The sequence below is a fragment of the Canis lupus genome, chromosome 22 (assembly GCF_003254725.2).
Source record: "Canis lupus dingo isolate Sandy chromosome 22, ASM325472v2, whole genome shotgun sequence".
NCBI lineage: Eukaryota > Metazoa > Chordata > Mammalia > Carnivora > Canidae > Canis > Canis lupus.
In genome coordinates this window covers 9,231,770-9,259,261 of record NC_064264.1, presented here as the reverse complement: position 1 = coordinate 9,259,261, position 27,492 = coordinate 9,231,770, and the positions used below count along the sequence as shown (strand labels likewise).

Sequence of the window (27,492 nt, the reverse complement as noted above, 5' to 3'; positions counted from 1 at the left end):
TAGAAAAAATTAAAACCAAATTCTTGACACAAAATAATATGAACATTTTTATACCTTATTAGTTTGATATTCAAATGACTAAAGAAAGGAAAGCACATAAAAATGAAAGTAGTTTTGTGATTATGGGGATTATTTCTCTCCCATATATTGCTTTATGTCCTATGTAAACATTAATACATTTTAATATATATGCAAAATATAAAAATACAAAAAATACTGTGCATCATGAGATGATTAGATGTTAATATTTTGCCACAATTTCACCAGATTTTATTATTTTTTAAAGAAATATTACAGAAATAGCTGTAAAGGCCTCTCATGTCCCTGGAGGTAGCCACTACTCTGAAATGGATATAGATTGTTCCTAGTCACATTTACATTATGTTCAAGTCCATTAAAGTTACAAACTATTATTTTGTGTATTTAAAAATTGACATGAACAATATGCAGTTTTTTTCATTCCACGTCTTGAGATATATGGGTGTTGATACATACAGGGATAGTTCATTTTTTTAAAAAAACCTTTATTTATTTGAGAGAGACAGAAAGAGCATGAGGGGGGGGAGGGACAAAGGGAGAGGGAAAAGCAGACTCCTTGCTGAGCAGGGAGCCTGACACAGGGCTTAATCCTGAGGACCCCAAGATCATGACCTGAGCCAAAGACAGCTTCTTAACTGACTGAGCCACCCAAGGGCCCCAGTTTATTCATTTTTAACTGCTGTTTGGTATTTCATTATATAAATAAGCAATGGTTTATTAATTCTACTTTTTCCTTATGTCAGTAACACACTATCTTGATTGCTGTTGCTTTATAGTTTGAAATTTGAAATGCATGTCCTTCTACTTTGTTCTTTTTCAAGATTCTTTTGGTTATGCAGGGTTTCTTTTATTTCCATTTAAATTTTAGGATTAGCTTTGTCAATTTCTGCAAAAAAGCTTGCTGACAGTTTGATAGGGATTGCACTCATTTAATTTGTAGATCAATTGGAAGAAAATTGTAGTCAGAATAATATTTGAGTATTCTGATGAATGAACATGATTTGAAATGTCTCTCCATTTATATAGGTCTTTAATATCTTTCAGCATGCTTTTAGTCTTGAATTTATAGTTCTTATTTCCTAAATTTATTCCTAAATATATTTTTCTTTTAGATGTTACTGTGAATGAAATTATTTTAGTTTTTTTTGAATTGTTGGTTTCTAGTATATGGAAGTACAATTGATTTTTCTATTTTGAGTGTGTATTCTGTTACCCTGCTTAACTTTTTTATTTTAGTAGATTTTTTGTAGATTCTTTAGGATTTTAACATTTTCATACTTTTCTGTAGGTGTAGGATTTGCTGACCTGAATCTTTACCTTGCTGTAGGCAGAAGTGCCACCGTTTTGTTTATTTTAAAGAATGTGTTAGTCTTCATTATTAATCACTTTTGTATTTGTAATTACTTCTGGGTTGCTTTTTTTTTTTTTTAAGATTTTATTTATTCATGAGAGAGAGAGAGGCAGAGACAGATGGAGAAGCAGGCTCCATGCAGAGAGCCCGACATGGGACCCAATCCCGGGTCTCCAGGATCATGCCCTCGGCTGAAGGCGGTGCTAAACCGCTGGGCCACCGAGGCGGCCCAGGGTTGCTTTTTTTTTTTTTAACTTTATTTTATTTTTTTAAAATTATTTATTTATTTATTCATGATAGTGAGAGAGAGAGAGAGAGAGGCAGAGCACAGGCACAGGCAGAGGGAGAAGCAGGCTCCATCCCCGGAGCCTGACGTGGGACTTGATCCCGGGACTCCAGGATTGCGCCCTGGGCCAAAGGCAGGCGCTAAACCATTGAGCCACCCAGGGATCCCCCCAGGGTTGCTTTTTTAAATTTAGTCTGTGTGAATGACTTTTCTGAGAAAGCAATAAAAGATCTAGAAGTGTCTTATCTAGTTATATAAATAAAATACTTTGTTGATTTTTTTCAGGTTCCTCCCAACAAAATAGACTATGAATATAGTGAACTGATATTATACCAGAATCAAGTGATGAGAGAGGCAGATCTATTTCAGGAGTCTTTGGAACATATAGAAACGTATGAGAAACAGATATGTGATAAACTTTTGGTGGAAGAAATTAAAGGTAGGTTGACTAGCTTTTTCTTTTAGTGGCCTTAGTTAAAGAACACAAACTATACACTTTATTCTGTCCTAACACTTAAATAAGACTTGTTTTATAATAAAAACCATTTTTATTGTTTATTATTTATTAAGTTAATCCCCATAACAATACTATATATGGTTGTTATATCCATCTTACAGTTGAGGGGCTGAGGAACAGACTGGTTAAGTGACTTGCCCAAAGGCAAACAGCTATGTAAGCTGGGTAGTACTGGATTTGAGTCTAGGGATTTTTGACTCCAGATTCCATTTTCTTAGTATATTTACTGCCTTCATATCCCCCACATATATATTTGTGAAATAAATAAATTACAATGAGAATAGTAAATGATGGCACTGGGGTCACCATGAAAGCAGGATCCTGATAAATACCTGTTAAAAATGTTCATCAGCAAAAGGTCAGGCACTTTTTTTTTTTTTTAGGCACTTTTTTTTTTTTTAAACAAAGTTTTGCTCATCAGTTACCGTTCTTTGAGCAATAGTACAATAAAATGTCCAACTAAAGTAATAATTAGTTTAAAATTGAAGTTTCACATAGTCCTAGGACTTCTAGGGCTTAGTAAAAATAATAGCTAACATTTATTTACTTTCCCTGTGTTTCAGAGAATGGTAATTGCTTAAACTGCTTTATTTCATTAAATTTTTAGCACTTCTAATATGGGTAGATTATCCCTATTTTTATGGTTGGGGAAACTAAAGCTTAGAGAAGTTAAAGACTTACCCAAAGTCACCCTGCCTTTTAGGTGGCAGAGTTAATTTCTAAACACATCTTCCTGGCTTCAGAGCTTTTTTTTTTTTTTTTTTTTTTTTTTAGGTAAATTTTATACACAACTTGGGGTTTGCACTCATGACCTAAGATCAAGAGTCACATGCTCTACCAACTGAGCTAGTTTGTTACCCCTATTTTTTTTAATGTATTTAAATAGTCTTCATTTTTATGGAGCAATTTTAGGTTCATAGCAAAATTGAGTGGAAGGTATAGAGATTTCACATGTACCCTCTGTCCCCACGCATGCATGGCTTACCCCCGCCCCATATCAACATCCCCTACTGGAATGGTATTTATTCTAATTAGTGAACCCACATTGGCAGGTAATTACCACCCAAAGTCTTCAGTTTACATTAAGATTCACTCTTGTTTAGCTTTTGACAAATGGTTAAATGGTTATCTACCATTGTAGTGTCATATAGAATAGTTTCACTGCCCTAAAAATCCTCTTTGCTCTGCCTATTTGTTTCTCCTTGACCCCAACTCCTGGTTACCACTGATCCTTTTACTGTCTCTGTAAGTGTGCCTTTTCCAGAATGTCCTATAGTTGGAAGCATGTAGTATGTAGGTTTTTTTAGATTAGCTTCTTTCACTTAGTACAAGATTTCTTACTGGTTTTTCATTAGTCCTTACTTTTAACTACTTTTTCTGCTCTTCTAGTTAATGTATAGTAGTTTACTGATTTAATTTTTGGGAATAATACTAATACAACACCACGTTTTATTTTATGTGTTTATTTCTTATTTTTTCCTTAAGTTTTTATTTAAATTCCAGTTAGTTAACATATAATGTAATATTAGTTTCAAGTGCAGAATTTAGTGATTTTGTCACTTACATACACCACCCAGTGCTCATCACAAGTGCTCTCCTTAATCCCCATCACCCATTTAGTCCCACCACCCCCTGCACCTCATTCCATCACCCTTCAGTTATCTATAGTGAAAAGTTGACTTTGTGGTTTGCCTGTTTTTTTTTCCCTTATGTCATCTGTTTTGGTTTTTAAATTCCACATATGTGTGAAATTGTATACTATTTGTCTTTCCCTGACTAACTTATTCTGCTTAGAATAATACTCTTTAGCTCCATCCATCTCATTGCAAATGGCAGGAATTTATTCTTTTTTTATGGTTGAGTAATATTTCATTGTATATATACTACCTCTTTATCCATTCTTCAGTCGATGGATATTTGGACTCTACATAATTTGGCTATTGAACAACAGTGTTTTTCAAACTATTGGTAAAACGGGGATAATTTAAGGTTCTGGTTTTTTTCTTCTATCGCTTATAATTGTTAGGAACAAGGGAAAATAATTATTTTATATTCTGGTATATTATTGCTGTTTCTTAGTTAAATCTTAGATCGCTTTTTCTCTTTTCTTTTTTTTTTCTTTTCTTGTAACATCAATACAGAGTGCAATGATTAAGAAGTAGTTACGATATATGAAATCAGTTTTAATTAAAGTCTGCAAGTTGGCATGTAGCCACATTCACCCATATGTTGCTGGTGAGGGTAATTTGGGAGTCATCATTTTGAATACAAAGCTAGTGTTTTAAGCTGCTGATAGAGACATGTTATGGTATTCTTATTTTTACAGTATACTCTGCAGGCCCAGAGACCTTTGATATTTACACATTTATGTCATTTGTAGTTCTTAATATATTAAGATTTTTTTATAAACTTAAAAAATGTTAGAAATTTTTACTAACTTATGAATATGCAAATGTACTTATTCTGTGTATTCTGCTAGTAATAACTCTTGCCTGTGGTGGAAGCAGATAACAAAGGAAAAATATGTTTTTTATCTATTTATTTAGGGTGAGCAGTGTAAAAATTAGACTAGCCAGAAATTAGATGTGGAGGAGTGGGGCATGTTTATAGTTTTAAGTAGCAAACGTTTATGTGTATATTCATTTTGTACCAAGCATTGTCTTAACCCCTTTAAATTGATTCATTTATCACAAGAGCAGATTGAGCAGTTGATATTTCTTTTTATATGTAAGTGGACATCGGAATTGTTATAAAGTGGTAAAACTGAAAGTTACATCTGGTTAGTCTTCCTCTAGAGCTTGAGTAATATATAAAAATAGTAAAATAATAGTATATAATGACCACTTCAATTATGGTCTCCTCCAGGATGATGAAACCTGAAATAATACATCTGAAGACATTTCAAAAGGTTATTTCTTTGAAATAGATTGGGGAAGGGGAAATCTTAGTCATAGCAAGTTGAGATCTATTCTTTTTTTTTTTTTTTTTTTGAGATCTATTCTTTTTTTGAGAATCTCTCTTTTATCTTGGATTAGATGTGCTTTCCATTATATCTGAGGAGTTTAAATATTCATTTCCCATGCCTACTTTTTTTTTTTTTTAAGATTTTATTTATTTATTCACGAGAGACACAGAGAGAGAGGGGGGTAGAGACACGGGGGCAGAGACGCAGGGAGAGGGAGAAGCAGGCTCCATGCAGGGAGCCTGATGCAGGACTCAGTCCCGGGACTCCAGGATCACGCCCTGGGCCCGAAGGCAGTTGCCAAACCATTGAGCCACCCAGGGATCCCCCTCCCTTTTTTTTTTAAGATAGATAGATTGATTGATTGATTTAGAGTGTTTGTGTGTGTGTGTGTGCGTGCGTGCGTGTGTGTGTGTGTGTGTGTGTGTGTGTGAGAGAGAGAGAGAGAGAGCAGGGTGAGGGGCAGAGGGAGAAGGAGAAAGAATCCTCAGCAGATACCCCATAGGGAGTCAGGTCAGCCCCTTAACTGAGCCACCTGGGCGCCCCTCCCATGTCTACTTGTGTGGCTACATTTGTGTGGCTTGGTAAAAGGATTTGAACCTTAGGGTTGACCCACATGTGAACCTGGTTTGTTTAGTTTCTTGCTGTGAAGTGGTATTTAGTATTTTTGTTTTACTGAGTTAAATTCCAGTTTTAGTGACTTTGAAAGGAAAACAAAGAACGGAATGGAGAATTTTTTAATATATGAATTGATTGGGGAAAGTCCATTCAAATCTAGCAATAGGAATGCAGGGATGTTTTATTAGAATTATTTACCAATTTGTAGAGAGAGTCTTTATCTTAAAGGGTATGTAAAAATGTGCATAATGCAAACATTTTTACTAAGAACCTAATATCCTATATGTATATTTGGGTTGTAGAAGAAAACCAAAAATGAATGTTAGCACAATAGAATGTGTAAATGAAGGTTCATTTCTGAAGACAAGCTGTGAATTACTATGTTTAGTTGTATAAACTGCAACATGCCCCCAAAGGAAAGCACATACGTTTCTGTCTTTCGTGAACATCTATTATGCTAATAATGCTTAGTGAAATCTATGAGATCAGAAAGGTATTTAATGTTTAAGTAAAATGAATGTGAATTTAAACTTAATTTTAGGGGAAATGCTGTTGAAATTGGGAAGATTAAAAGAAGCCAGTGAAGTATTCAAAAACTTGATTGATCGGAATGCAGAAAATTGGTGTTATTATGAAGGCTTGGAAAAAGCTCTGCAACTTAGTATGTAATGATTTTTCTCCTCTACCTAATCTTAACTAGTATTTGAATTAAATGCAAAGTTGTAATAATATTTGAGGACAAATAGTATTTGAAGTAAATGCAAAGTTGTAATATTTGAGGACAAACATTTTCACCATTAACATTTATTTTTCCATTTAGAATAATTATAGGTTAAACATGGCAGTGAAAGGAATTTAGATATTTGTTTATACTTAAGTGATTAATGGTCCCAGATAACTTTAAATTCCTTGACTCATTAAAATGTTACTCATTTAGACTAGCTAGAGAGCTAGAGAAGAAAATGAGCATTCCCCTTTTGGGAAGTTTAATATTTGTTAAAGAATTAGAGGTTTGTTACCCTTAGCCTCCAAACATAAGAATTAGGCCAAAGAAATTTTGCTGAGGGTATGTGTACAACATCAACATGAAAATTGTTCTCTTAATTTTAAACTAGGTTAATTTGTGTAGAGCAAAATGTTCCATATCTGCTTTTCAAGTTGGTAACCTATCTTTTTTAGAAATCTATAGCATTTTTCCAAATTATCCTTAATATTTTCATAATTAAATATTAAGAGTCATTAATATTCCTAATAAATTTACTCATGTAAATAGATGGCTGAAATAATTATGAAAATTTGGCTCAAGGGGATTGAAATAGAATATTTAAACTTAAAAAATATGGTAAAAATAAGTAGCTATTCATATTCATTTATAGAATAATGAGCTATGAGGAAAATTTATTTGTTGTACCCTAATCACTGTTACAAATTAACCCAGGTTTTCTGTGTGTATTTAAAACTTAATATCACAAATCATTAGTTTTTTCCATAAATTGTTTTTAAGAAAATGATTAAAATTAAAATATTGATTAGATCAATAATTTCTTTGTAAAAATCAGACAAAAATCCTATGTTTAAAGGTTGGAAAGGTAATTATGATGTTTTTCTTTAAATTATTAGTAACTGATACGTAGTTAATAATACAGGTATTTAAATGTTTAGTAAAATGAATAAAGTATGTTCCATGTCAAGATCCATGCTTACTATAAAATGTATTGATTACAAAACTAATTACATTACTTTATCTTTTTAGGTTCCTTAGGACCTTTTCTCCCCCATGGTAAGTTCTGGAGCTCCAACTTGTGACTTCAAATAAGACATGGAAAGGGTTTGGTTTTGTCTTAATTTTACTACATTTATACGACGTGTTATATCTGGGATAGTGGAGAAATTTTTTTATGCTTTTTTAATTAAAATTAGGCATGAATAGAAGACCTACTTTTTAAAAATATGTTGTAAATAGCCTTCATGTAAATTTTAGTATAAGAGTCCTTGATATTTCATGAAGTCTCAAAATTGTTAACAGAGTATGAAAATTACCTTTCATATATCCCACCACATTGGAGCTCCAAAACATACTATTGGGGGAAGGAAGGCGTCTAAACAAAATCAAACGTTAGCTTTTTAAGTGTTGTATTTATAATCTTGATAGTGAACACTACATTTAGTATAGAGATACCTTGATTGCTAGCACCAAGGGGTCTTCTTACAATAATATTTCTCTTTTCTGAATTAAAATCAATTATAAACCTTAAAGTTTAAAATCAGGTTTGTTTGCTTTTTCTTAAAATTCTCCTATAAATTGTCTTACTGCTTATATGAAATAATGCATATAATCTCTTTGTAAATTTTGCAGGGTATTATTTTAGAATAATGAATTAGACCCAGATCCTACTTTGCACATTGTTATTGCAGAGTAACATGTAGTTTACATATAGATTCTCTCTTCGGTGCTATAAAATTCAGTTGGTCTTAGGAGGGAAGACAAAACTTTCTCTTAGAAGTGTATTTTATATCATTGTATTTGGGAGAAATAATTGCCACTTTAAACATAATGGACTTTAATTAAAGATTTTAAATGTCAAAACTACCTTAGAAATTTAGTTCACTTTTTAAACCATAAATCATTTACATTCATGATGCTGAAACAGTTGCTTTTTAAGACCTAATCAGTAAGCGTTAATACCCTTTTGTGGAATGTGTGTAGGCTTCATTGAATTAGAGAATTTGTGTAACATGAGGTATAAAGGAGCACTTTCTTTTTCATAGGTTATGCACTGAGGAATATAAGAGAAGTGCTGTGTGTCTTGAATACATATGAATTGAGTTGAATATAGGATCTATTGTGATGAAGTTTTGGATTTCTCTGGAGATTGGGTTTAAAATGGTGTTTTGCTCATATTATTTCACCACCGCAGTTCTTTAATGTTTATATAAAAATTGAGTGCAGCTTTACTATTAACAATGCAATTTTTATTTATAACAAATTTTAGAGTTTATTAGCATTTTATCATAGATAAAAGTTCTGATGCTTTGAATCTCACACATATTTACTGATAATAGGCACTTTAGAAGAGAGGCTTCAAATTTATGAAGAAATTAGTAAGCAGCACCCCAGAGCAATTTCACCTAGAAGATTACCTTTGAATCTTGCCCCAGGTAATATTAGGATATCTTTTGTAACACTAATAATTATTTGTTATGCAGCATCATTCACATTTAAAAAACTGGTTTCTGGTACAGAGTTTACATCTACACCAGTCTTGGGGGTGGGAGCAATCAGTTATGAATTTACTCTGCATGTGATAATAAGAGTGTTTAGCATATAGCTATTATGTTGGTTTCAGGTTTCAGAAGTTACCTATATGAGTGTTTTTCTTATGTGACTTTAAATATTAAACACCAGATTTAGAAAACAAATTAAATTCCCTAGAATTGATGACAAATTATATGTGAGGTCTTATGATTTAAGTGATAGAGGTTTTAGGTTTTCTTTTTAGAGCACAAATTCAAAGAAAGTGCCGTGAGTCCTTTGGGCCTGCCAGTGTTTAAGAACATGGCCATTCTCTGTGAAGGCCCTGTCTCCTCAAAGTTGTCCGCTTTCCTGAAGCTTGCCTTTATCATGCCCTTGTTTTTAGAGAGCTCCATGTGTTTTGTATCCCTGGAAAAATGCAACAACCCCCCATCCCTGCTTTGCACTTTATGTAAATTGGAACACTGTGATATGTGTTGTGACTTGCTTTTATTGAATAGCAGTATATTCATGACCTTGATCCAAGTTGTGCATGCTTTGGGGCCACAGAGGAGGTAAAACTGTATTAGTTCTTCTAGTTAATCTTTGTTGATGATTTTATAGAAAATTGTGCCCTTTTTCTTAAAGTTGTCTCTATTTTTAGTTGAAAGTGCTGTAGATTATTAATTATTTATGAGGACTTTTGGCATGTCTTTTGATATAAGTCAGACCCTAGAAATCTGATGCAACCTAAAAAAAAAATCTAGGCATGGAGTGAGGAGGTGATATATCTTCTAATGAATTTTCATTTATAATGGAAATATTTTTTTAAATAATTGGATTATAATTTTATTTTTCAGAAGATTCATGGAAATTAAAGAGTTTTTTAGTTGACTGACTTTAAAAATATATGAAGTGCCTGTGAGAGAAGTGTGTTGTATTAGACAGTCTGTACAAGTTCATTGTAAACAGTTCATTTTCCACTAGTACATCTTAGTTCCACTAGCGCATCACAGATGACAAATAGTATTCTTCTGCCTCTCCCATTTTTGTTTTGGCTTTATAAAATATTGAAAGCAGATCTCCCTGAAGTTTTTTTCAGGGAATATTAAGCTCCAGTGGATAGTGTCAGGCTCAGTGGGGAAGGTAATCAGTATGCTGAGATGTTCTTCAGTCAAGTGAGTTGAGAAAACTTTGGGTTGAACCCAACAGTCAGATTTCTGTGGGACTTGTTAGAACTTTCACACGTGCATTGTGAATTTCTGAGGTGGGATATCCTGTGCAAAGAGGAGCATTCCCATAGTAAAAGTGTTTTATTGAAAATGCTTGGCTTCATGTTTCTGTATGTCTTTTTTTTAAATAACAGCATTCCAGATATACTTCACATGCCATAAAATTCTCTTTTTAAAGTATATACAACTCAGTGTTTTAGTGTATTCATGGAATTGTGCAACCATTATCGCTATCTAGTTTCAGAAAATTTTCATCACCCCCAAAAAGAAGCCTTATAAGTAGTCATTCCCAGCACTCCCAGTACCAGGCAACCACTAATCTACTTTCTGTACCTATGGATTTGCCTGTTTTGGACATTTCTTTTTTTTTTTTTTTCTTTTTGACATTTCATATGAGCAGAATCATACCCTATGTGGCCTTTTGTGTCTGGCTTTTTTTTCTTTTTTTTTTTTAAGATTTTATTTTATTTATTCATGAGAGGCACAGAGAGAGAGAGAGAGAGAGATGCAGAGGGAGAAGCAGGCTCCACACAGGGAGCCTGACGTGGGACTCGATCCCGGGTCTCCAGGATCACGCCCCAGGCTGAAGGCGGCACCAAACTGCTGGGCCCGTGTCTGGCTTTTTTAAAATCCATCTCCGTGTGTGTCTTATGTCACATTGTGAATGGGGATATTCCCTTAGTTTGGAGCTTTCAGATGCATTCATTTGCCTCTTAGGAAAGAAAGTTTGCTAAAAGCTCTTAGTACACAACTGGAGATAGTTCTTTACTGAAAGCTTGGAACCAACTGTGGATGGTAAAGTGTGATTTAGGCTTAAGTGGAATTATCCTGGACCCTCTGGACATTCTGTCTGAATTGCTAAAGGAATCCTAAAAAAAATAAAAATAAAAATAAAAATAAAAATAAAAATAAAAATAAAAATAAATAAAAATAAAAATAAAGGAATCCTTATTCAAGATGGGGCTCAGTTGAAGGGTCTGATGATCTGGGTTTCAAGGTCAACATCATTGTGAGGTTCTAACACAAATCCACAAAGCTCCAGTGAGCGTTTATAGAGTCCTACAGATGCCTGATGGCACCTGCGCAGAAGCTGAGTACTTCATGGTATCCTGTCTAGAAATATTTTTATGTGTAATAAGAAAGGTGTCTTGGCATTACCAAAGCACTAAGATTGTTTTTCAAGAAACATGATGGAACTTGAGAGTGGAAGGTGAAAGTTGAAAAAGAGTTTTCAGTTTTTACATAGAAAGGCTTAAAACTGTCTTAACACAGAAGTCCTAGGTAGATTCTCCAACAGCCTAAAATGCTAAGTGCTGTGAAAATAATGCGAGAATATAGCTATTTTTCTAAAGAAGTAGTTTAATTCATTATGTTCCATTAGTCTTCACTAGCCAAGGCAGGCGAGAGAGGGAAGGAGATAATCCAGAGTATTATATACAAAGTTGTAATCAAATTTTGCTCCATTCTTCTTTATTGGGTTATTATGTAGATATGATTATATAGAACATTGTATAAGTTTAAGGTGTACAACTGTTGATATGATAAGTTTATATATTATAATAGTACTGTAGTGTGTTAGCTAACACCTCCATCAGAGGTCACATAATAATCATTTCCTTTTTATAGTGAGAACATTTCTCCATTATTTAGAATAAATTTCCAATGATTCAGATAGTCTTATTTTGCTGATTGTGCTAATTATTTTAGCAGTAGTTTTTGTGATAGCAGTTTTTATTTGAATCCACATTACATATCCAGAGGAGAATTAGCATAGCATCTGTATAGACAAATGACCTGTTTGGTAAGCTGTAATGCTAAACAGGCACATAATGAGTAATAGTCTTTTTTTCACCCTAAAGGAAAGATGGGGGTGAGGGGGTTACTAAATATTATTTTTAAATAACTGGAAGAAGAGAGATTATTTTCGTGAAAGGGTTTCTCTTATGCCTAAAGAAAGTGTTTATGAGGTGGTAATGGTAAGTAATTTTGGAATATAGTGTGTAGGCTTCTTGTTCAGATAATGCGTTATTGTAGTTCCAGATAAAAGATTATAAAAGGGCTTTTAAGTAAGAAGTTTTTTCCTGTCTATCCCCTAACGACCAAGTTTACTTCCCTAGAGGCTGCCATTGTTACCATTAGGTAGTGTATTCTAGCATAAATGCGTTGTGCATATACAAGCAAAAATGTAGAGGGTGAGAGTTTGTGTATAGCTTTCCTTTTTTTTTTTTTTTTTTTAAGATTTTATTTATTCGTGAGAGAGAGAGAGAGGCAGAGACACAGGCAGAGGGAGAAGCAGGCTCCATGCAGGGAGGCCGAGGTGGGACTTGATCCTGGGACCCTGGGATCATGCCCTGGGCTGAAGGTGGCGCTAAACCGCTGAGCCATCTGGGCTGCTCTAGCTTCCCATTTTTCTCCCTCTTCTGCACTAAAGTGATAGCATAGATTGATGTGCACTTGGTTTTTCTCTTAATTCTGTATCTATGCTTTGTATTTGCACAGAAAGAACCTCCTCATTCTTTCTCAGTCTAAATAATAATTTAATGGGAGAAGAGGCATTCAGTATTATGGATAATTGAGAGTTGAGTAGATTGTCTTTTAACTCCAAACTGCCCGGATGGGCTGAATTGACTAAGAAAGTTAACCAGGAAGAGGAGTTGAGAATGGGCTCTGACATGAAGATAAAATGCTTGTTTTTTCAGAGGATATCAACAAATATGGAAAAGATTCTTTTTTTTTAAGATTTTATTTATTTGAGAGGGAGAGAGCAGGCACGAGCAAGGGGAGGGGCAGGGGGAGAAGCCGACTCTCCACTGAGCAGGCTCCATACCAGCACCCTGGGATCAGTGACCTGAGCCGAAGGCAGACACTTAACCAACTACGCCACCCAGGTGCCCCTGGAAAAGATTCTTAACTATAGAAATACAATAGCTATCAGGTATCAAGGCCTGTAATAATAGGTGTCATTTATTGAATGGTTACTGTATGCCGGACACTATGTTTACTGCTATATACTTCTCTGGTTTGAGCCATGCAGGAGTACTCTTGAGGCTGCTGGCTGCTGGCATTGTCGCCTTCACCTACAGTGGGGAAAATGAGGATTTTAGTGAACAGGTTACTTGCCCAAGGTCACACATGTAGAAGATGGAATAATGCACATTTCTCTAAGCACCTGCATCTCACTGTCCATGACAGTATTATTAACTTTTGCCTTATATTAGAGGAAGTGCTGGAAAAACTTGACCCTGAAACTACTTTTTGAGTTTTAAAGAAGTAATGATGTATATTTTACCCAGAGTGAAATACTGTGTTTTCTTGGTAATCTGATTTTCAAAACACTTATACTTTGTGTATAATAAAAGATTAGAGATTATCTGAAAACAGTGTTTATAGTAACTTAAAAAATGCCGAACCTGCTTTTGTATTTGATAAACTTTCCCCTCAATAAAATTTAAATATCTTTCAAATTTTTATGACATCTAATTATATTGAGTATGCATATTTTGCTCAATATAGTCAGTCACAACAAATAAAAAACACTTTCGGTTGTTGGTATTTTTTTGGTTAAGTGTTGTGATTCATAATGAAACCTTAAGAGGTAATTTCAACAGTTTTAGGTTAAGCCATTTATGACAGACATATCTTTTAATTTTTAAAAAAAGATTTTATTTATTTATTCATGAAAGAGAGAGAGAGACAGAGACATAGGCAGAGGGAGGAGGAGGCTCCATGCAGGGACCCTGACGTGGGACTTGAACCCGCGTCTCCAGGATCACGCCCTGGACTGAAGGTGGCGTTAAAACGCTGAGCCACCAGGGCTGCCCGACATACATCTTTTAATTTTTTTTTAACGCATGAGCAAATCCATGTCCTTCTGTATTAACTCTTCCTGTCAAAAAAAGTTAAAGCTTTAACTGAGTTAAAGGCTTCCTGTTGTATTTAAAATTAAATTTTTTTCCAATTTTTTTCCACTTATAGAAGGTGATGCCAAGTTTTTTTGTGAGGGTTTAATAATAATAGAATTTTTTACTTGATGTTACAAATAAGTTATTTATTTTAATTCTGGTGTTAAAATGCTTTGGGGCTCATTCTGATGTCTAACAAAAGTTTATTTATTGTCCATCTTACCCACTGGAATGTTAACTTCCCGAGGGCAGGATTTTTTTGTTTGTTTGTTTGTTTTAATTGCAGCTAAATCCCTAATACCTAGAACAATGCCTGGTACATGATTAATGGAATGAATGTTGATGTAAAGCACTAGTTGATTTGGAAAACATCTTGAAATTCTGTTTTAGTGTTTACAAAGATATTTGGCTGCTAATTGAATATAGTGCTGGTTACAGTAGGATCTTTTTATAGATCCTATAGATCTGCAGCGTGTTTTATGAAGTGTCTGCAGATGAGCCCTGAGTCTGTGCTAGCCAATGAGATTAGGAAAGAGACATGTTATGGGGACTATATTCAGAATGGATAGTAAGTACTTTTTCTCTCTACTTAAAGCTGCAGTCATTTTGTTTACTTATCTTTTGAAATGTTCTTTGAAGATACTTTAGATCTAGAGAAAAGTATAGTTGCTAACTTCTAAGATATATAGTATTATCCTTTTTTGGTGGTAATAGTCAAGCAATAATGCTGACAGACTTTTAGGTTTAAAAACAGGATGGGGGAATCATTGTTTTTGAGGGAGCTTAATTTTTATTTGTAAAATCATTTTGAGACTGTTTGCATCAATTGAAGTATAACAAAGTAAACTTTTGTTTCTAGGTGAAAAATTTAGAGAACTAATGGATAAGTTCCTGAGGGTTAACTTCAGTAAAGGCTGCCCACCCTTGTTTACTACTTTGAAATCTTTATATTACAATACAGAAAAGGTAAAATTTGGTCTTTATTCAGTTTTCTTATAATCTTTTTATTAACTTATCATAAAAAGATTTTCATGTAAATAATATACTATGATTTCATAATTTTCTCTATTCTAGTAATGTTATTCACCGTACTTTAATTGTAGATGAACTGAAATTGTATGTAGATAGGATAAATGCTATCAAAGGAAATAACTATCTGTGAAATTTACGGAATAGAGACTTTATAAAAGCACTAAGATTATAAAGGTGGTTTTTTAATGGGTATACTTTTCTTGTAGAATTTTAAATCTGATACACCGGAAGTCTATATTTAAGTATTTCATGATTATTATCTATTATTTTATAGTTTGTGGATTTTTAAAGTTTGTTTTGCATGCTTTTAATGTTAGAGCATGGATAATTGAGTTAGTACAACAATAAAATGCCATTTGGTCTACAGAGCATTATTAGTTTTAACTAGTAGGCAACATTTTAATAAATAAGTATAGTTTTGACGAGTTCTTGAATAAAGAGAATAATATTTTCCACCCTTTAAAATTAGAAAATAGGTACTTGGTCTTAAATTAGATAATTAGAAAATTAAAAACAAATAGAAAACAAGTTATACTTGTTTCCAGGCATTGCTTTTTCTTTATTAAGGTGTAAAGTCTTATGTTCTTTTCTGTAATCAGAATTTCTGAAAGTTACTAGTAGATAAAGAAATGATTTTATTAGAAGCGCTAAAATATTTGTAGTGAAACCTATCATTTATGAGTTTAATTTTGACCCATAATTTGTAAACTAGCAGTAATTGTGAAAATAAAATATTGAAAGCAGGGTCAGTGATAAGTAGTATAACCGACTGACACTTTCTTTTCTGGGGAAGCAGTTTTCATAAACAAGATGAGACAACTGATAATATCTAGTGCTCTATAAGTAAAAGGTGTCATTTATATTTTTTAAAGTTTGTAGCTCTTTAATGTCTGAAGTATGCTTTATTTGCCTTTAATGGCACTGCTGTCAATTTTTTGATAGTGTTTGATTCATGTGAAAAGTGGAACAGTGCCTACCAATGATGTCTGTAGGTTATTTAAAATAACATTTGCCAAAAAAAATAAAAAATAAAAAAATAAAATAAAATAACATTTGCCAAAATTCCTCTTTTACTCTTTTGGGCAAGGCTGAGAGAAGAAAAGTGAAATGAGATGTCAGAAATAATAAAGAACTTATGTGTGTGAGTTTGAATACAGGATTCTCCTGCCTTCTGAAAGGAGAGTGTTCCTGAGAAATTTCTCTTAAGCTGAAATGGTGTAAAGTTTGAAGAACAATTAGCATTAATTTATATGGAAAAATTGTTGAACACTAATTTATATTTGAAAAAACTTTGAAATTGCCAGACCCCAAAAATACCTCCTCTCTTTGGCTTTTCTGATATCATAGGACACATCTTGTTTACAGATACATAAATCAAGAAAAAACACAGATGCTCATAGACACAGTTCACATCTATGGTGGCTTGATCCTGAGTGTCCTTCCTGGGGGACTGAGCCTGGCGGTGTGCCGCTGGATGCTCAGAGTGTGTGATGCCTCTATAAGGACTCACTGCAAAATGCTGAGCACTGTTTTCACTTTTTGCCTTTTATTATGAAAGCAAAGATACTAACATAGGTCATTGGTAAAAGTGAAGTGATGGAATGTAAGCTTTGGAAAGCCAGGGATACCTGTCCTGCTTTTCTAATAACATCTTGCAGCCGCTGCTGAATATAGTGGTTTTTAAAGGATTCGTTCCTCTTAGGTCACTGAGCCTTCACAGGCCTTCTCAGTTTTCACAAGGACTTTGTCTTTTTGGAAAGATTTTGTTTATTTATTTGACAGAGTGAGAATGAGAGCGCGTGAGAGACCACACAAGCAGGGGAAGCAGAGATTTTTTTAAAATCCTCCAGTATTGATCCAAAATTACCATCATAAAGATGTAAAGCATTTGTTGGTATTTTATAAAGCATGGAAGTTGCATTTTTAAAGAAGACACTAAGAATGTATTAATTTATATAGGAACCTTTGACATCTCTTTAGTGTTATTTTTAAGCATGGAATAGGAATGTTTACCAAATGCTTTTGAGAACTGAATTAAACTGTAGAAAATTGAGTTCAGGTTATCAGAACTTAGTATAGTAAGAAAAAATGTGCAAGTATGTAAAGTGCTTTTTAAATAATTTTGGCCACATATTTGTGACTTCTCATAAGGATGTTTTAAAATTGATTTCAACCAGTAGTAAGTCTTGCTTTTAGCTAAACACTGCATTTTAACTCTGGAGAAAGTATTTAGAAGAGGTTAAGGCTGATAAGCAATTATGGTTTCATAAACTTCCAGGTCTTAAAGAATGGTCCATGTTAGGTAGCATAAAAATAAAATAATCTTTTGAAGTTAGCTTAGGATATGTACAGTTGTAAAAAGGTATTTTCGGGGATACCTGGGTGGCTCAGTGGTTTAGCGCCTGCCTTTGGCCCAGGGCGTGGTCCTGGAGTCCTGGGGATCAAGTCCCACATCAGGCTCCCTGCATGGAGCCTGCTTCTCCCTCTGCCTGTGTCTCTGCCCCTCTCTCTCTCTGTGTCTCTCATGAATAAATGAATAAAATCTTTTAAAAAATTAAAAAAGTATTTTAAAAGTATCTGCAGCATTTTAAATTGTGGATATACAATTTAGAAGCATGGAGAACATTTTTTGTGTAATTCCTGTCAAGGTTTTTTCCCTGTAAACTTATTTATGGTGTCTATATGTAGCTGTAATAATTTTGACCATCAAGTTTTGTTTTTCCTTTTCCCCTCTTGCAAGTTCATAAGCATTTTACATGTTACTGTATAGTCTTCATTATCTTCCTTTTTGATGACTTACTGCATGCTCTTTTATCAGTCATACCTCCATTTCCAAGCTTTCACTGTTAAAAAAAAAATCATAAATATCTTTGAACACACCGCTTTACTCAGGATTATTTCCTTCTCACAATTCTCAGAATAAGTTAATGGGTAAAAAGTATGTACATTTTGTGTTTCTCAGTAAACACTGGTACTTTGGTTTCTGTGAGGTTGTAGACGCCAATTTGTATTACCATTAGCAGTGTATGTGTGTGAAAGGTTCACTGTACCCTCACCAGCGTTAGATACTCTTAAATATTTTTCCTTCTTGTGTTTGCTTTTCTATAGGTGTAGTTTTGAGGTTGTTTTTGTTTTTTTACAGAAAGAGGTTAAAAATGTAATGTAACTAGGTTTGTTGATTTTTGTTTCTATTATGGAAGTCCATCTGTTGTTTTAGAAACAGTTTGGAAGGTCTTCTTCCTCTAGGGCAGAATTTCTCAAGTTGCAATGAGGGAGGGGATTTTGTCCCCCAAGGGACATTTTGAAACATCTGGAGGCATTTTTGATTATCACCATTGTGGGAGTATGCTACTGATACTGTATCGGTAGAGGCCAGGGATGCTGCTAAACATTCTACAATGCACAGGACAGCTCCCCACAGCGAAGAATTCCATTAATGACCTGTTGGGCTAAATAATTTGTTATAGGGACCTGTCCCTAGGTGATTTAGCTGTGTCCTTGGCCTCTACCAACTAGATACCAGTAGTTTCCTCCCAATATTTTTGTTGTTAACAGCTTTACTGAGATACAAGTCACATACCATAAAATTTACCTACTTGAAGTATACAATTTAGTGATTTTTAATATATTCAGAGTTTTATAACCATCACCACAGTGTAATTTTAGAAAATTTTATCATGCCAAAAAATCCCATCAACTCTAACATTAGGCAACCCCTATGCTACTTTTTTTTCTGTGGATTTGGCTGTTTTAGGCATTTCATACAAATGGAGTAATACAACGTGTGACCTCATTCTCCAGTGTTTTTACTTAGCCTGATACTTTCATCCATGTGGTAGAGTGAATGATTACTTCATTCTCTTCTATTACCAAAATAATATTGCATTGTATGGCTATACCACATTTTAGCAGTTGATGGCCGCTCTGGTTGTTTCTGCCTTATTATGACTAATGCTGCTGTGAATGTTTGTGTACAAGTTTTAAGGTGTACATTTCCTTTTTTTTTCTTTCTTTATTTTTTTTAGATTTTATTCGTTTGTTCGTTTATTTATATGAGAGTGACAGAGCATGCATGAGCAGGGGAATAGGCCAATGGAGAGAGAGAGGCAGACTCCCTGCCGAATGGGGAACCTGACATGGGTGGGGCTCCATCCCAGGACCCTGAGATCATGACCTAAACCGAAGTCAGATGTTTGAGCCACCCAAGTGCCCTTTCATATACATTTTCATTTCTCTTGGGCGTATATACCCAGGAATGGAATTGCTAGTTCAAATAGTAACTCTGTGTTTACACTTTAAAAAGACCACTGGATTGTTTTCCGTAGCGACTGTACCATTTTACATTCCAGCAAGCAGTATATGAAGATTCTGATTTCTACATATCCTTACCAATAATCCACTTGTTATTATTTGGCATTTGATTATAGTCATCCTACTGAGTGTAAAGTTGTCTTTCATGGTTTTGATTTCATTTCCCTGATGACCGATGATGTTGAACAGCTTTTCATGTGCTTATTGGCCATTTGTAAATTTCCTTTGGAGAAATGTTGATTCAGACCCTTCGGGTTGTCTCTCTCTTTTTTTTTTCCCCAAGATTTCATTAATTTATTAGAGAGAGAGAACAAGCACAGAGGAAGAGGGAGAAGCAGATTCCTCTTGCCCCCCAATATGGAACTTGATCTTAGGATCATGACCTGAGCCGAAGGCAGATGGTTAACTGATTGACCCACCCAAGTGCCCCGTCTTTTTAGTATTAAGTTGTAAGAGTTTTTTTTTTTTTTTTGTAAGAGTTCTTATATATTTTAGATATATGTCCCTTATCAGATAAATGATTTGGAAATTTTTCTACCATTTTGTGGGTTGTCTTTTCACTTTCTTGAAAGTATCCTTTGATGACAAAATTTTTAATTTTGATGAGGTCCAGTTTATCTTTTTTCCTTTGGTTGCTCGAGCTTTTGTGTCATATCTAAGAAGCCATTTCAAATCTAGGGTAATGAATATTTATACATATTTACTTAGGAGCTTTATATTTTTAGTTTTTCATTGAGGTCTTTGATCCATTTTCCATTCATTTTTATTTATGGTGTGAATCAGGAGTCCTGCTTTTGCATGTAACTATTATCCAGTTTCCCAGCACCGTTTGTTGAAAAGACTCTTCTTTCTCCATTGAAAAGTCTTGGCAGTTTTATTGAAAATAAATGGACCATAATGAGGGCTCTCCTCTCTGGACTCTCAATTTTATTCCACTAATCTGTGTGTCTGTCCTTATGTCAATACCTCGCTATCATGATTACTACAGCTTTGAGATAAGTTGAAATAAGGAAGTGAAGTATGAATCTTTCTAGTTTGTTCTTTTTTAAGATTCTTTTTTTTTTTTTAAGATTGTATTTATTTATTTATTCATGATAGAGAGAGAGACACAGGCAGAGGGAGAAGCAGGCTCCATGCCAGGAGCCCGACGCGGGACTCGATCCCAGGACTCCAGGATCACGCCCTGGGCCAAAGGCAGGCGCCAAACTGCTGAGCCACCCAGGGATCCCCTTTTTAAAGATTCTTTTGACGCTTCAGGATTCCTTTTATTTCAATTTCAATTTTGGAGTCCGCTTTTCAGTTTCTACAGAAACCAGCTGGAATTTTATAGTAATTGCTTTGAATCTGTAGATCACTTTATTTTAACAATATTAAGATTTTCAGTGTATGAACTTTAGATGTCTATTCATTATCTTCTTTGATTTCTTTCAACAATATTTTGTAGATTTCAGTAGACAAGTCTTACACATCTCTTATAAAATTTACTCCTAAGTATTTTATTATTTTTCATGCTATTCTAGTGGAATTATTTTCTCAATTTTATTTTCAGATTGTTACTGCTAGTATATAAAACACAGTTTTTTATATATTGATCTGGTATTCTGCAGCCTTGCTGAACTTGCTTATTATTTATTGTTCATAGTTGGAATAATGGATTTCTTAGGGGTTTTTAAAAAGATTTATTTATTTTAGAGAGCAGGCCCATGTGCAAATGGGGAAAGGGCAGAGGAACAGAATCCTCAAGTATACTCCACGTTGAGCACGGACCCCCACCCACATGGGGCCTGATCCGACAACCCAGGAGATCTGACCTGAGCCAAAACCAGGAGTCAGATGATGAACTGACTGAGCCAGACAGGCATCACTGCCACCCTTTTTTTTCCTTAGGATTTTCTGTGTGCAAGATCATGTCATCTGCAAATAGAAACTTTTATTTCTTCTTTTCTATTTTGTATCCTTGTAATTTTGTTTTCTTGACTAATTGCCCTGGCTGGAACCTCCAGTACACTGTTGAATAGAAGTGATTAGAGTGGACATGTATGTTTTGTTCCTGATCTGAGGAGAAAGCATCTAGTCTTTCTCCATAAAATATTATGTGAACCATGAATTCTTTGTATATGCCCTTTATAATGTTGAAGAAGTTCCCTTTTGTTCCTAATTCAGTGAGCATTTTTATCATGAAAGTGTGTTGGATTTTGTCAAATATTTTTTCTGTATCTATTGAAATGATTGTATGTTTTATTCTCTTGCTATGATGCACGGGTTGATTTTCAGATGTTCAAGCAACATCTATATTGCTGGTATAAACCCACTTGGTCATGGTGTATAATTCTTTTGAGCCAAAGTTCAATTTGCTAGTGGTTTACTGAGGATTTTTTTTTTTTTTTTTTTTTTTTTTTTTTGGTCTATTCCATAGAGGTAGTAGTCTGTAGTTTTCTTGTGAGGTTTTTGTCTGGTTTTGGTATAAGGGTAATAATGGCCTTATAATGAGTTGGGAAGTGTTTCCTCCTCTTCTCCTTCTTCTTTTTGAAGAGTGAGAAACTGGTGGTGTTATTAAATATTTGGCAGAATTTATTAGTGAAGCCATCTGGGCCTGGACTTTTCTTTGTGGGTAGTATGTATGTATGTATGTATGTATTTATTCACAAGAGACACACAGAGAGAGAGAGGCAGAGACATAAGGCAGAGGGAGAAGCAGGCTCCTTGAGGGAGCCCGACTTGGGACGTGGGACTCGATCCCGGGTCCCCAGGATCAGGCCCTGGGCTGAAGGCGGCGCTAAACTGCTGAGCCACCCGGGCTGCCCTGTGGGTAGTTTTTGATTACCTATTAGAACTGTTGTTATTGGTTTATTCATATTTGCTATTTCTTCTTGACTTGATTTCTGAAATTTGTGTTTCTAGAAATTTGTCCATTTCCTCTCAGTTATCCTATTTTGGCATACAGTTGCTCATCATGTTCTTACATCATTTCATTTCTGTAAGGTCAGCAGTAATGTCTCCTCTTTCATTTTCAATTTTAATAATTTGAGTCTTTTTTCCCCTTGATTAGTCTGCTAAAGGTTTGCCAATCTGTTGGTCTTTTCAGAGGGCCAAGTTGGGCTTGTTGACTGCCCCTCCCTTTCTACTTCATTCATTTTCACTCTTATCTTTTTTATGTTCTTCTGTTTGTTTGAAATTTATTTTGCTTGCTTTTGTCCAGTGTCTCTTTCCTAACATATTCTTAGTGTTCTATACTTTTGTCTTTTTAATTTATTTATATATATATATATTTATTTATTTATAAAGATTTTATTTACTTATTTGACAGGGAGAGAGAACATAAGCAGGGGGAACAGCAGGCAGGGGGAGAGGAAGAAGCAGACTCCCCCACTCAACAGGGAGCCTGATGTGGGGCTCCTTCCCAGGAGCCTGGTATCATGACCTGAGCCAAAGGCAGGTGCTTAACCTGAGCCATCCAGGTGCCCCTGTGCTTTTGTCTTTTACTTTGCTGATTTAACCACTGAGAAAAATAGGTTTTCTCTAACAGTAAAGATATGTATTTGCGCAGAAAAATAATTAATACAATCAATTATTATTTTAGTTCAACTGTCAAGGCTATACGGTCTGTGTAATTTGTTTTTAGTGTCATAAAGGAACCAAAAAGACTAAGAGGAGGTACAAATTAATTTTGGACTTCCTTTTTCACCTAGAATGGAAAGAAAGTACTTTCTCAGTTTCTTCCTGGCCATTCACTGTGATTGTCAGACTCTTGAGTAAAGACAGTGAATCATCATTAAGGTTTGTGCATAAGTTGTTAATAGGTCCATTTGATTCCACTGAAGCTGGACATCAGTGCACAGATACACTGAATATGAGTATCTTAAAAACAACATGGAAATTGAGTACTTGATGAGACTCTGGCTGAAGCATCAAATATCTCAACAAAAAGTATATGGGAAAAAAAAATAGTATATGGGAATCCATGCACAGGAAAGGAGGGTAGGCTGTTTCTCAGAAGACCTTTCTTTCTCGTGTCAAATCTTCCCATACTATGAAAATATTCGAAGATCCTTACCCGTTTAAAGAACATGTGGGGCTATGTGTGTCCTTTAGAAACTGGACTCAGTGGGCACAGAGAGAAAACTTGGCCTGTTGTTCAGTGAAGAAAGAGAATCATCCTGAACGTCACTGGAAGATTTCAATGGGAAGTATTGAATCATTTGGTTGTCGTGGCTGAGAAATCTCTGTAATTTGTTGGTAGGGGTGGTGGGTATACTGGATTTTAATACTAGAGTGCATTTTCTGTAAGGTATCTTTAGTTCTTTTTTTATTCTTTGTTTTCTTTCTTTATTTATTCTTAAATAACTCAGGCCAGGTGTAAAATTGAGTTAACACCTATCTTCTATCTAACTTCAGCTGTAAAGGTAAATCAGAAAAAATGAAGCTGAATAACATTATAAAAATAATAGGATTCTATCATCAGTTTATAATAGCATCACAGTGATGGTCCAGTAAAATTCTAAATTAAAATACTTTATTTCATATTTACTTTCAGAAAACTGGAAGGTTTTTAGAAGGTGACACAAGGCATAATTACTAAGGAAAGCAAGTTTGATTTGTATGGCATGGCAGTATAAAGGAACTTTTTTCTTAGGTGCTCTAAGTAATAAAAAAAACTACATTAAGAATATATGTATCTTTGGGGCGCCTGGGTGGTTCAGTCAGTTAAGTGTTTGCCTTTGGCTCAAGTCATGATCCCAGGGTCCTGGGATGCCTGCTTCTCCCTCTCCCTCTCCCTCTGCCCCATCCCCCAACTCTTGCTCTTTCTCTCTCCCTCTCTCTTAAATGAATACATAAAATCTAAAAAAAAAATAATCTTTGAGAGAATCATAGATTTCTCACTAAAAGGAAAAAAAAAAAGAGAGTCAACAATCCTAGCTTTAAGAATTCCAAAAGGCATTATTTGCAGTGGTAACAGTATCCCAAGAACTCCCAGCCAGTATTTTTGAGACATTCTGATCAACTTAATGATAATTATAATTATGTTCATAAATGAGTTTTTGGTTTATTTGTTTAGAAAGAGTTTTAAATTTAAGGAGAGGAAAATCAAATGCTTTTCCTACCTAGGAAGACATCACAGTATAGTATAATGTCTGCTGACATACATTTATTGTCTCCCTCATGATTTTTGCCAAATCCAGGTAACACTCTTAATGTTATTTACTTCATATTTTTCACTAAGTTTAATTAGTTTTTTGTTTATTATAAAACCATGGGTTTGTGCTAATATATTTTTTATAAAACAAAGTAAAAATAAAACTTAAACTTCAGTTGAATTAATTGTAATCATCTTGTTATCCTACCATACGTACCATACTTTGGGAAATAAACTGGTTTAGGGAAGAGAGCATTGTTTTGGAATTAGGCCTGGTTTGGAATCCCTGATTCCATCACTGTTTGCCCAAGCAATCATCTGTTTTTGGATCTTCAAGTTTGTAAAAGACCATACTTAAAGGTTGATGCGTGTTTTAATTAAATGATAAAATTTGTAAAGTGCTTGTTGATTCAGAGATGTTCAAGAACTGGTCCTTCTCTTACCACCCCATCCCTCATACCTCATCCCTGCAGGAAATGAAATGATTTTTGTTTCAACGTTGTAGTTCTTGGACAACTTACCTCTATGACTAGCTCCTTCAGAACCACATTGTCACTGCCAATCATATACTTACTGGAAATTAATCTAGCAGTTTTGATCCTTGTTGGTAACTGTTGTGCTTAGTTTTTTAATTTGGGTAAATACCAAAAGTTTCAGTAGCTTTTGTGTTATGGTAACTATTTTAGACATGTGATTTGTATCTGTATATAAAAAATCTGTATTGTACAAAATTGTGTATTGATATGGTGTTGCAGAACTTTGTCTTTATTTTTTTATTTTTTATTTAATTTTTATTTATTTATGATAGTCACACAGAGAGAGAGAGAGAGAGGCAGAGACACGGGCAGAGGGAGAAGCAGGCTCCATGCACCAGGAGCCCGATGTGGGACTCGATCCCGGGTCTCCAGGATCCCGCCCTGGGCCAAAGGCAGGCGCTAAACCGCTGCGCCACCCAGGAATCCCGAGAACTTTGTCTTTAAAGTTAATAATTCGGGCAGCCCTAGTGGCTCAGCGGTTTAGCGCTGCCTTCAGCCCAGGTGGTGATCCTGGAATCCCAGGATCAAGTCCCACGTCAGGCTCCCTGCAGGGAGTCGGCTTCTCCTTCTGCCTGTGTCTCTGCCTCTCTCTCTCTCTCTCTGTGTCTCTCATGAATGAATAAATTAAATCTTAAAAAAATTAATAATTATTTTAACTCACACATAAGAAAAGTTAAGTCAAGGGCCATACTTTAGGAAATTATAGGAGTCACAATATTTGCTCAGGTTAGATTTTATTAAGCAAAAATTAAACTGCTTCAATCTTGATCAGATATTTAAGTCAAGAGAAGGTGGTTGAACTTGGAAATTTTTTCAGTTCAGTAAAAATTTTGGCTTTATAATTTAAGATGTCCATTTTGAGGCTCTAAGTTTTTATTGTGATCTTAGATGCCTAACTCAACTGGATTGGATTTCTTGATCTTAAATGGCAGTGGCAAAATACTATTTTCAAGAAAAATAGCCATTACATATTGAGTTTTAAAAGAAAGGAGTTGAGCTTACTTCCTCATTGAGATATAAAGGGTAAGTAAACTTGAAATGGGTCTTTATATCTGAATAAAAATTCCTTAGATGAACTTTCATAGACAAATTTGGAAAATTAAATTGTTCACTTAATTACTAAGTTAGTGATTGTGATACAAATTTTGTAGATTAAAGAAGTATGCCTAATGAACCAGCAATCCTGGTTGCCGGTGCTCTCCATACTTTTTATTTAGGAGATTTCATGTGGACTTCCATTATTTTTATTTTATTTTTTCTTCATCAGACTTCATTGTAAAGTCCTGAAGCGGGAGATCTGTTTCATTCAGTAGTTTTTTATACTCCTTTATTAAGAATTATATGTAATTTCAGTGTATATTTTGTTGTACTTTTAAAATTATTTAAATATGTTTCACCCTAGAAATTAAAAGATAAACTACCTAAAACCGGCTCTAGCTGTAGTTTTTGCAGCTACCACTAGATGGCATTATAAGTTCATGAAAAAATAATTGCCTCCATAAATTAAACAACTTAAATAACTTGAATACTGAATCCTATGCCTGGAAAGTTTCAGAATTATAGATATTCTAAGTGAGATTGATGGGGTGGTATTGGTCATGGTGGGTTAAAACTGTCTGTTACCTTTAATTTTGTGTTATAATAATTGTTGTTGGGTTTTTTGGATAACATTTATCAGTTTGCAATCTCTAGTGTGTGTCAGTTAGTTGGAATGCTTGCTAAAAACAGATCGCTGGGCCCAGAGTTTCTAATACCGTAAATATAGGGTTTGGTACCAAAATTTGTATCTCTGATAAATTACCAGGTGATGCTAATGCTAACATTAATGATGTTGATAGTCTGAGGACCATACTTAAAGAACCACAGGTTGGTTGGTTGGTTGGTTTATTGTGGTAAAATACACTTAACATAAAGTTTGCCATCTTTATCATTTTTACCTGTATAGTTGATTGGTATTGAATACATTCACATTATTGTACAACCATCCTCAGAACTCTTTTCGTCTTCTAGAACTGACACATAAGTGGAATCATAACATTTGTCTTTTTGTGACTGGCGTATTTCACATAGCATAATATGTTCCAGGTTCATCCATGTTGTAGTATATTGTAGAATTGCCTCGCTTTTTAAGGCTGAATAATACTTCATCGTATGTATATAGCACATATTGTTCATCCGTCGATGGACATTTAGGTTGCTTTCACATTTCGGCGATTGCGACTAATGTTGCTGTGAACATGAATGTACAAATATTCTTCAAAATCCTGCTTCTACTTATTTTGGGTATATACCCAGAGGTGGGATTGCTGGATCATTGGGTGATTCTGTTTATAGTTTTTT

At 34.5% G+C, this 27,492-nt stretch overlaps 1 protein-coding gene across 7 annotated transcripts in view; it reads left to right on the top strand.

Moving 5' to 3' along the window:
- NAA16 (N-alpha-acetyltransferase 16, NatA auxiliary subunit) overlaps window positions 1-27,492 on the top strand; it is a 99,153-nt gene that overhangs the window by 30,744 nt on the left and 40,917 nt on the right. For 5 of the 7 annotated variants that reach the window (XM_049099340.1, XM_049099339.1, XM_035704344.2 and 2 more), the window contains exons 6-10: window positions 1,962-2,115; window positions 6,315-6,434; window positions 7,527-7,553; window positions 8,837-8,932; window positions 14,999-15,105. In XM_049099340.1, the coding sequence (XP_048955297.1) occupies window positions 1,962-2,115; window positions 6,315-6,434; window positions 7,527-7,553; window positions 8,837-8,932; window positions 14,999-15,105 (504 nt within the window). The remainder of the gene's footprint in view (window positions 1-1,961; window positions 2,116-6,314; window positions 6,435-7,526; window positions 7,554-8,836; window positions 8,933-14,998; window positions 15,106-27,492) is intronic. The other 2 variants (XM_025478149.1, XM_025478151.3) reach the window with 1 other exon arrangement.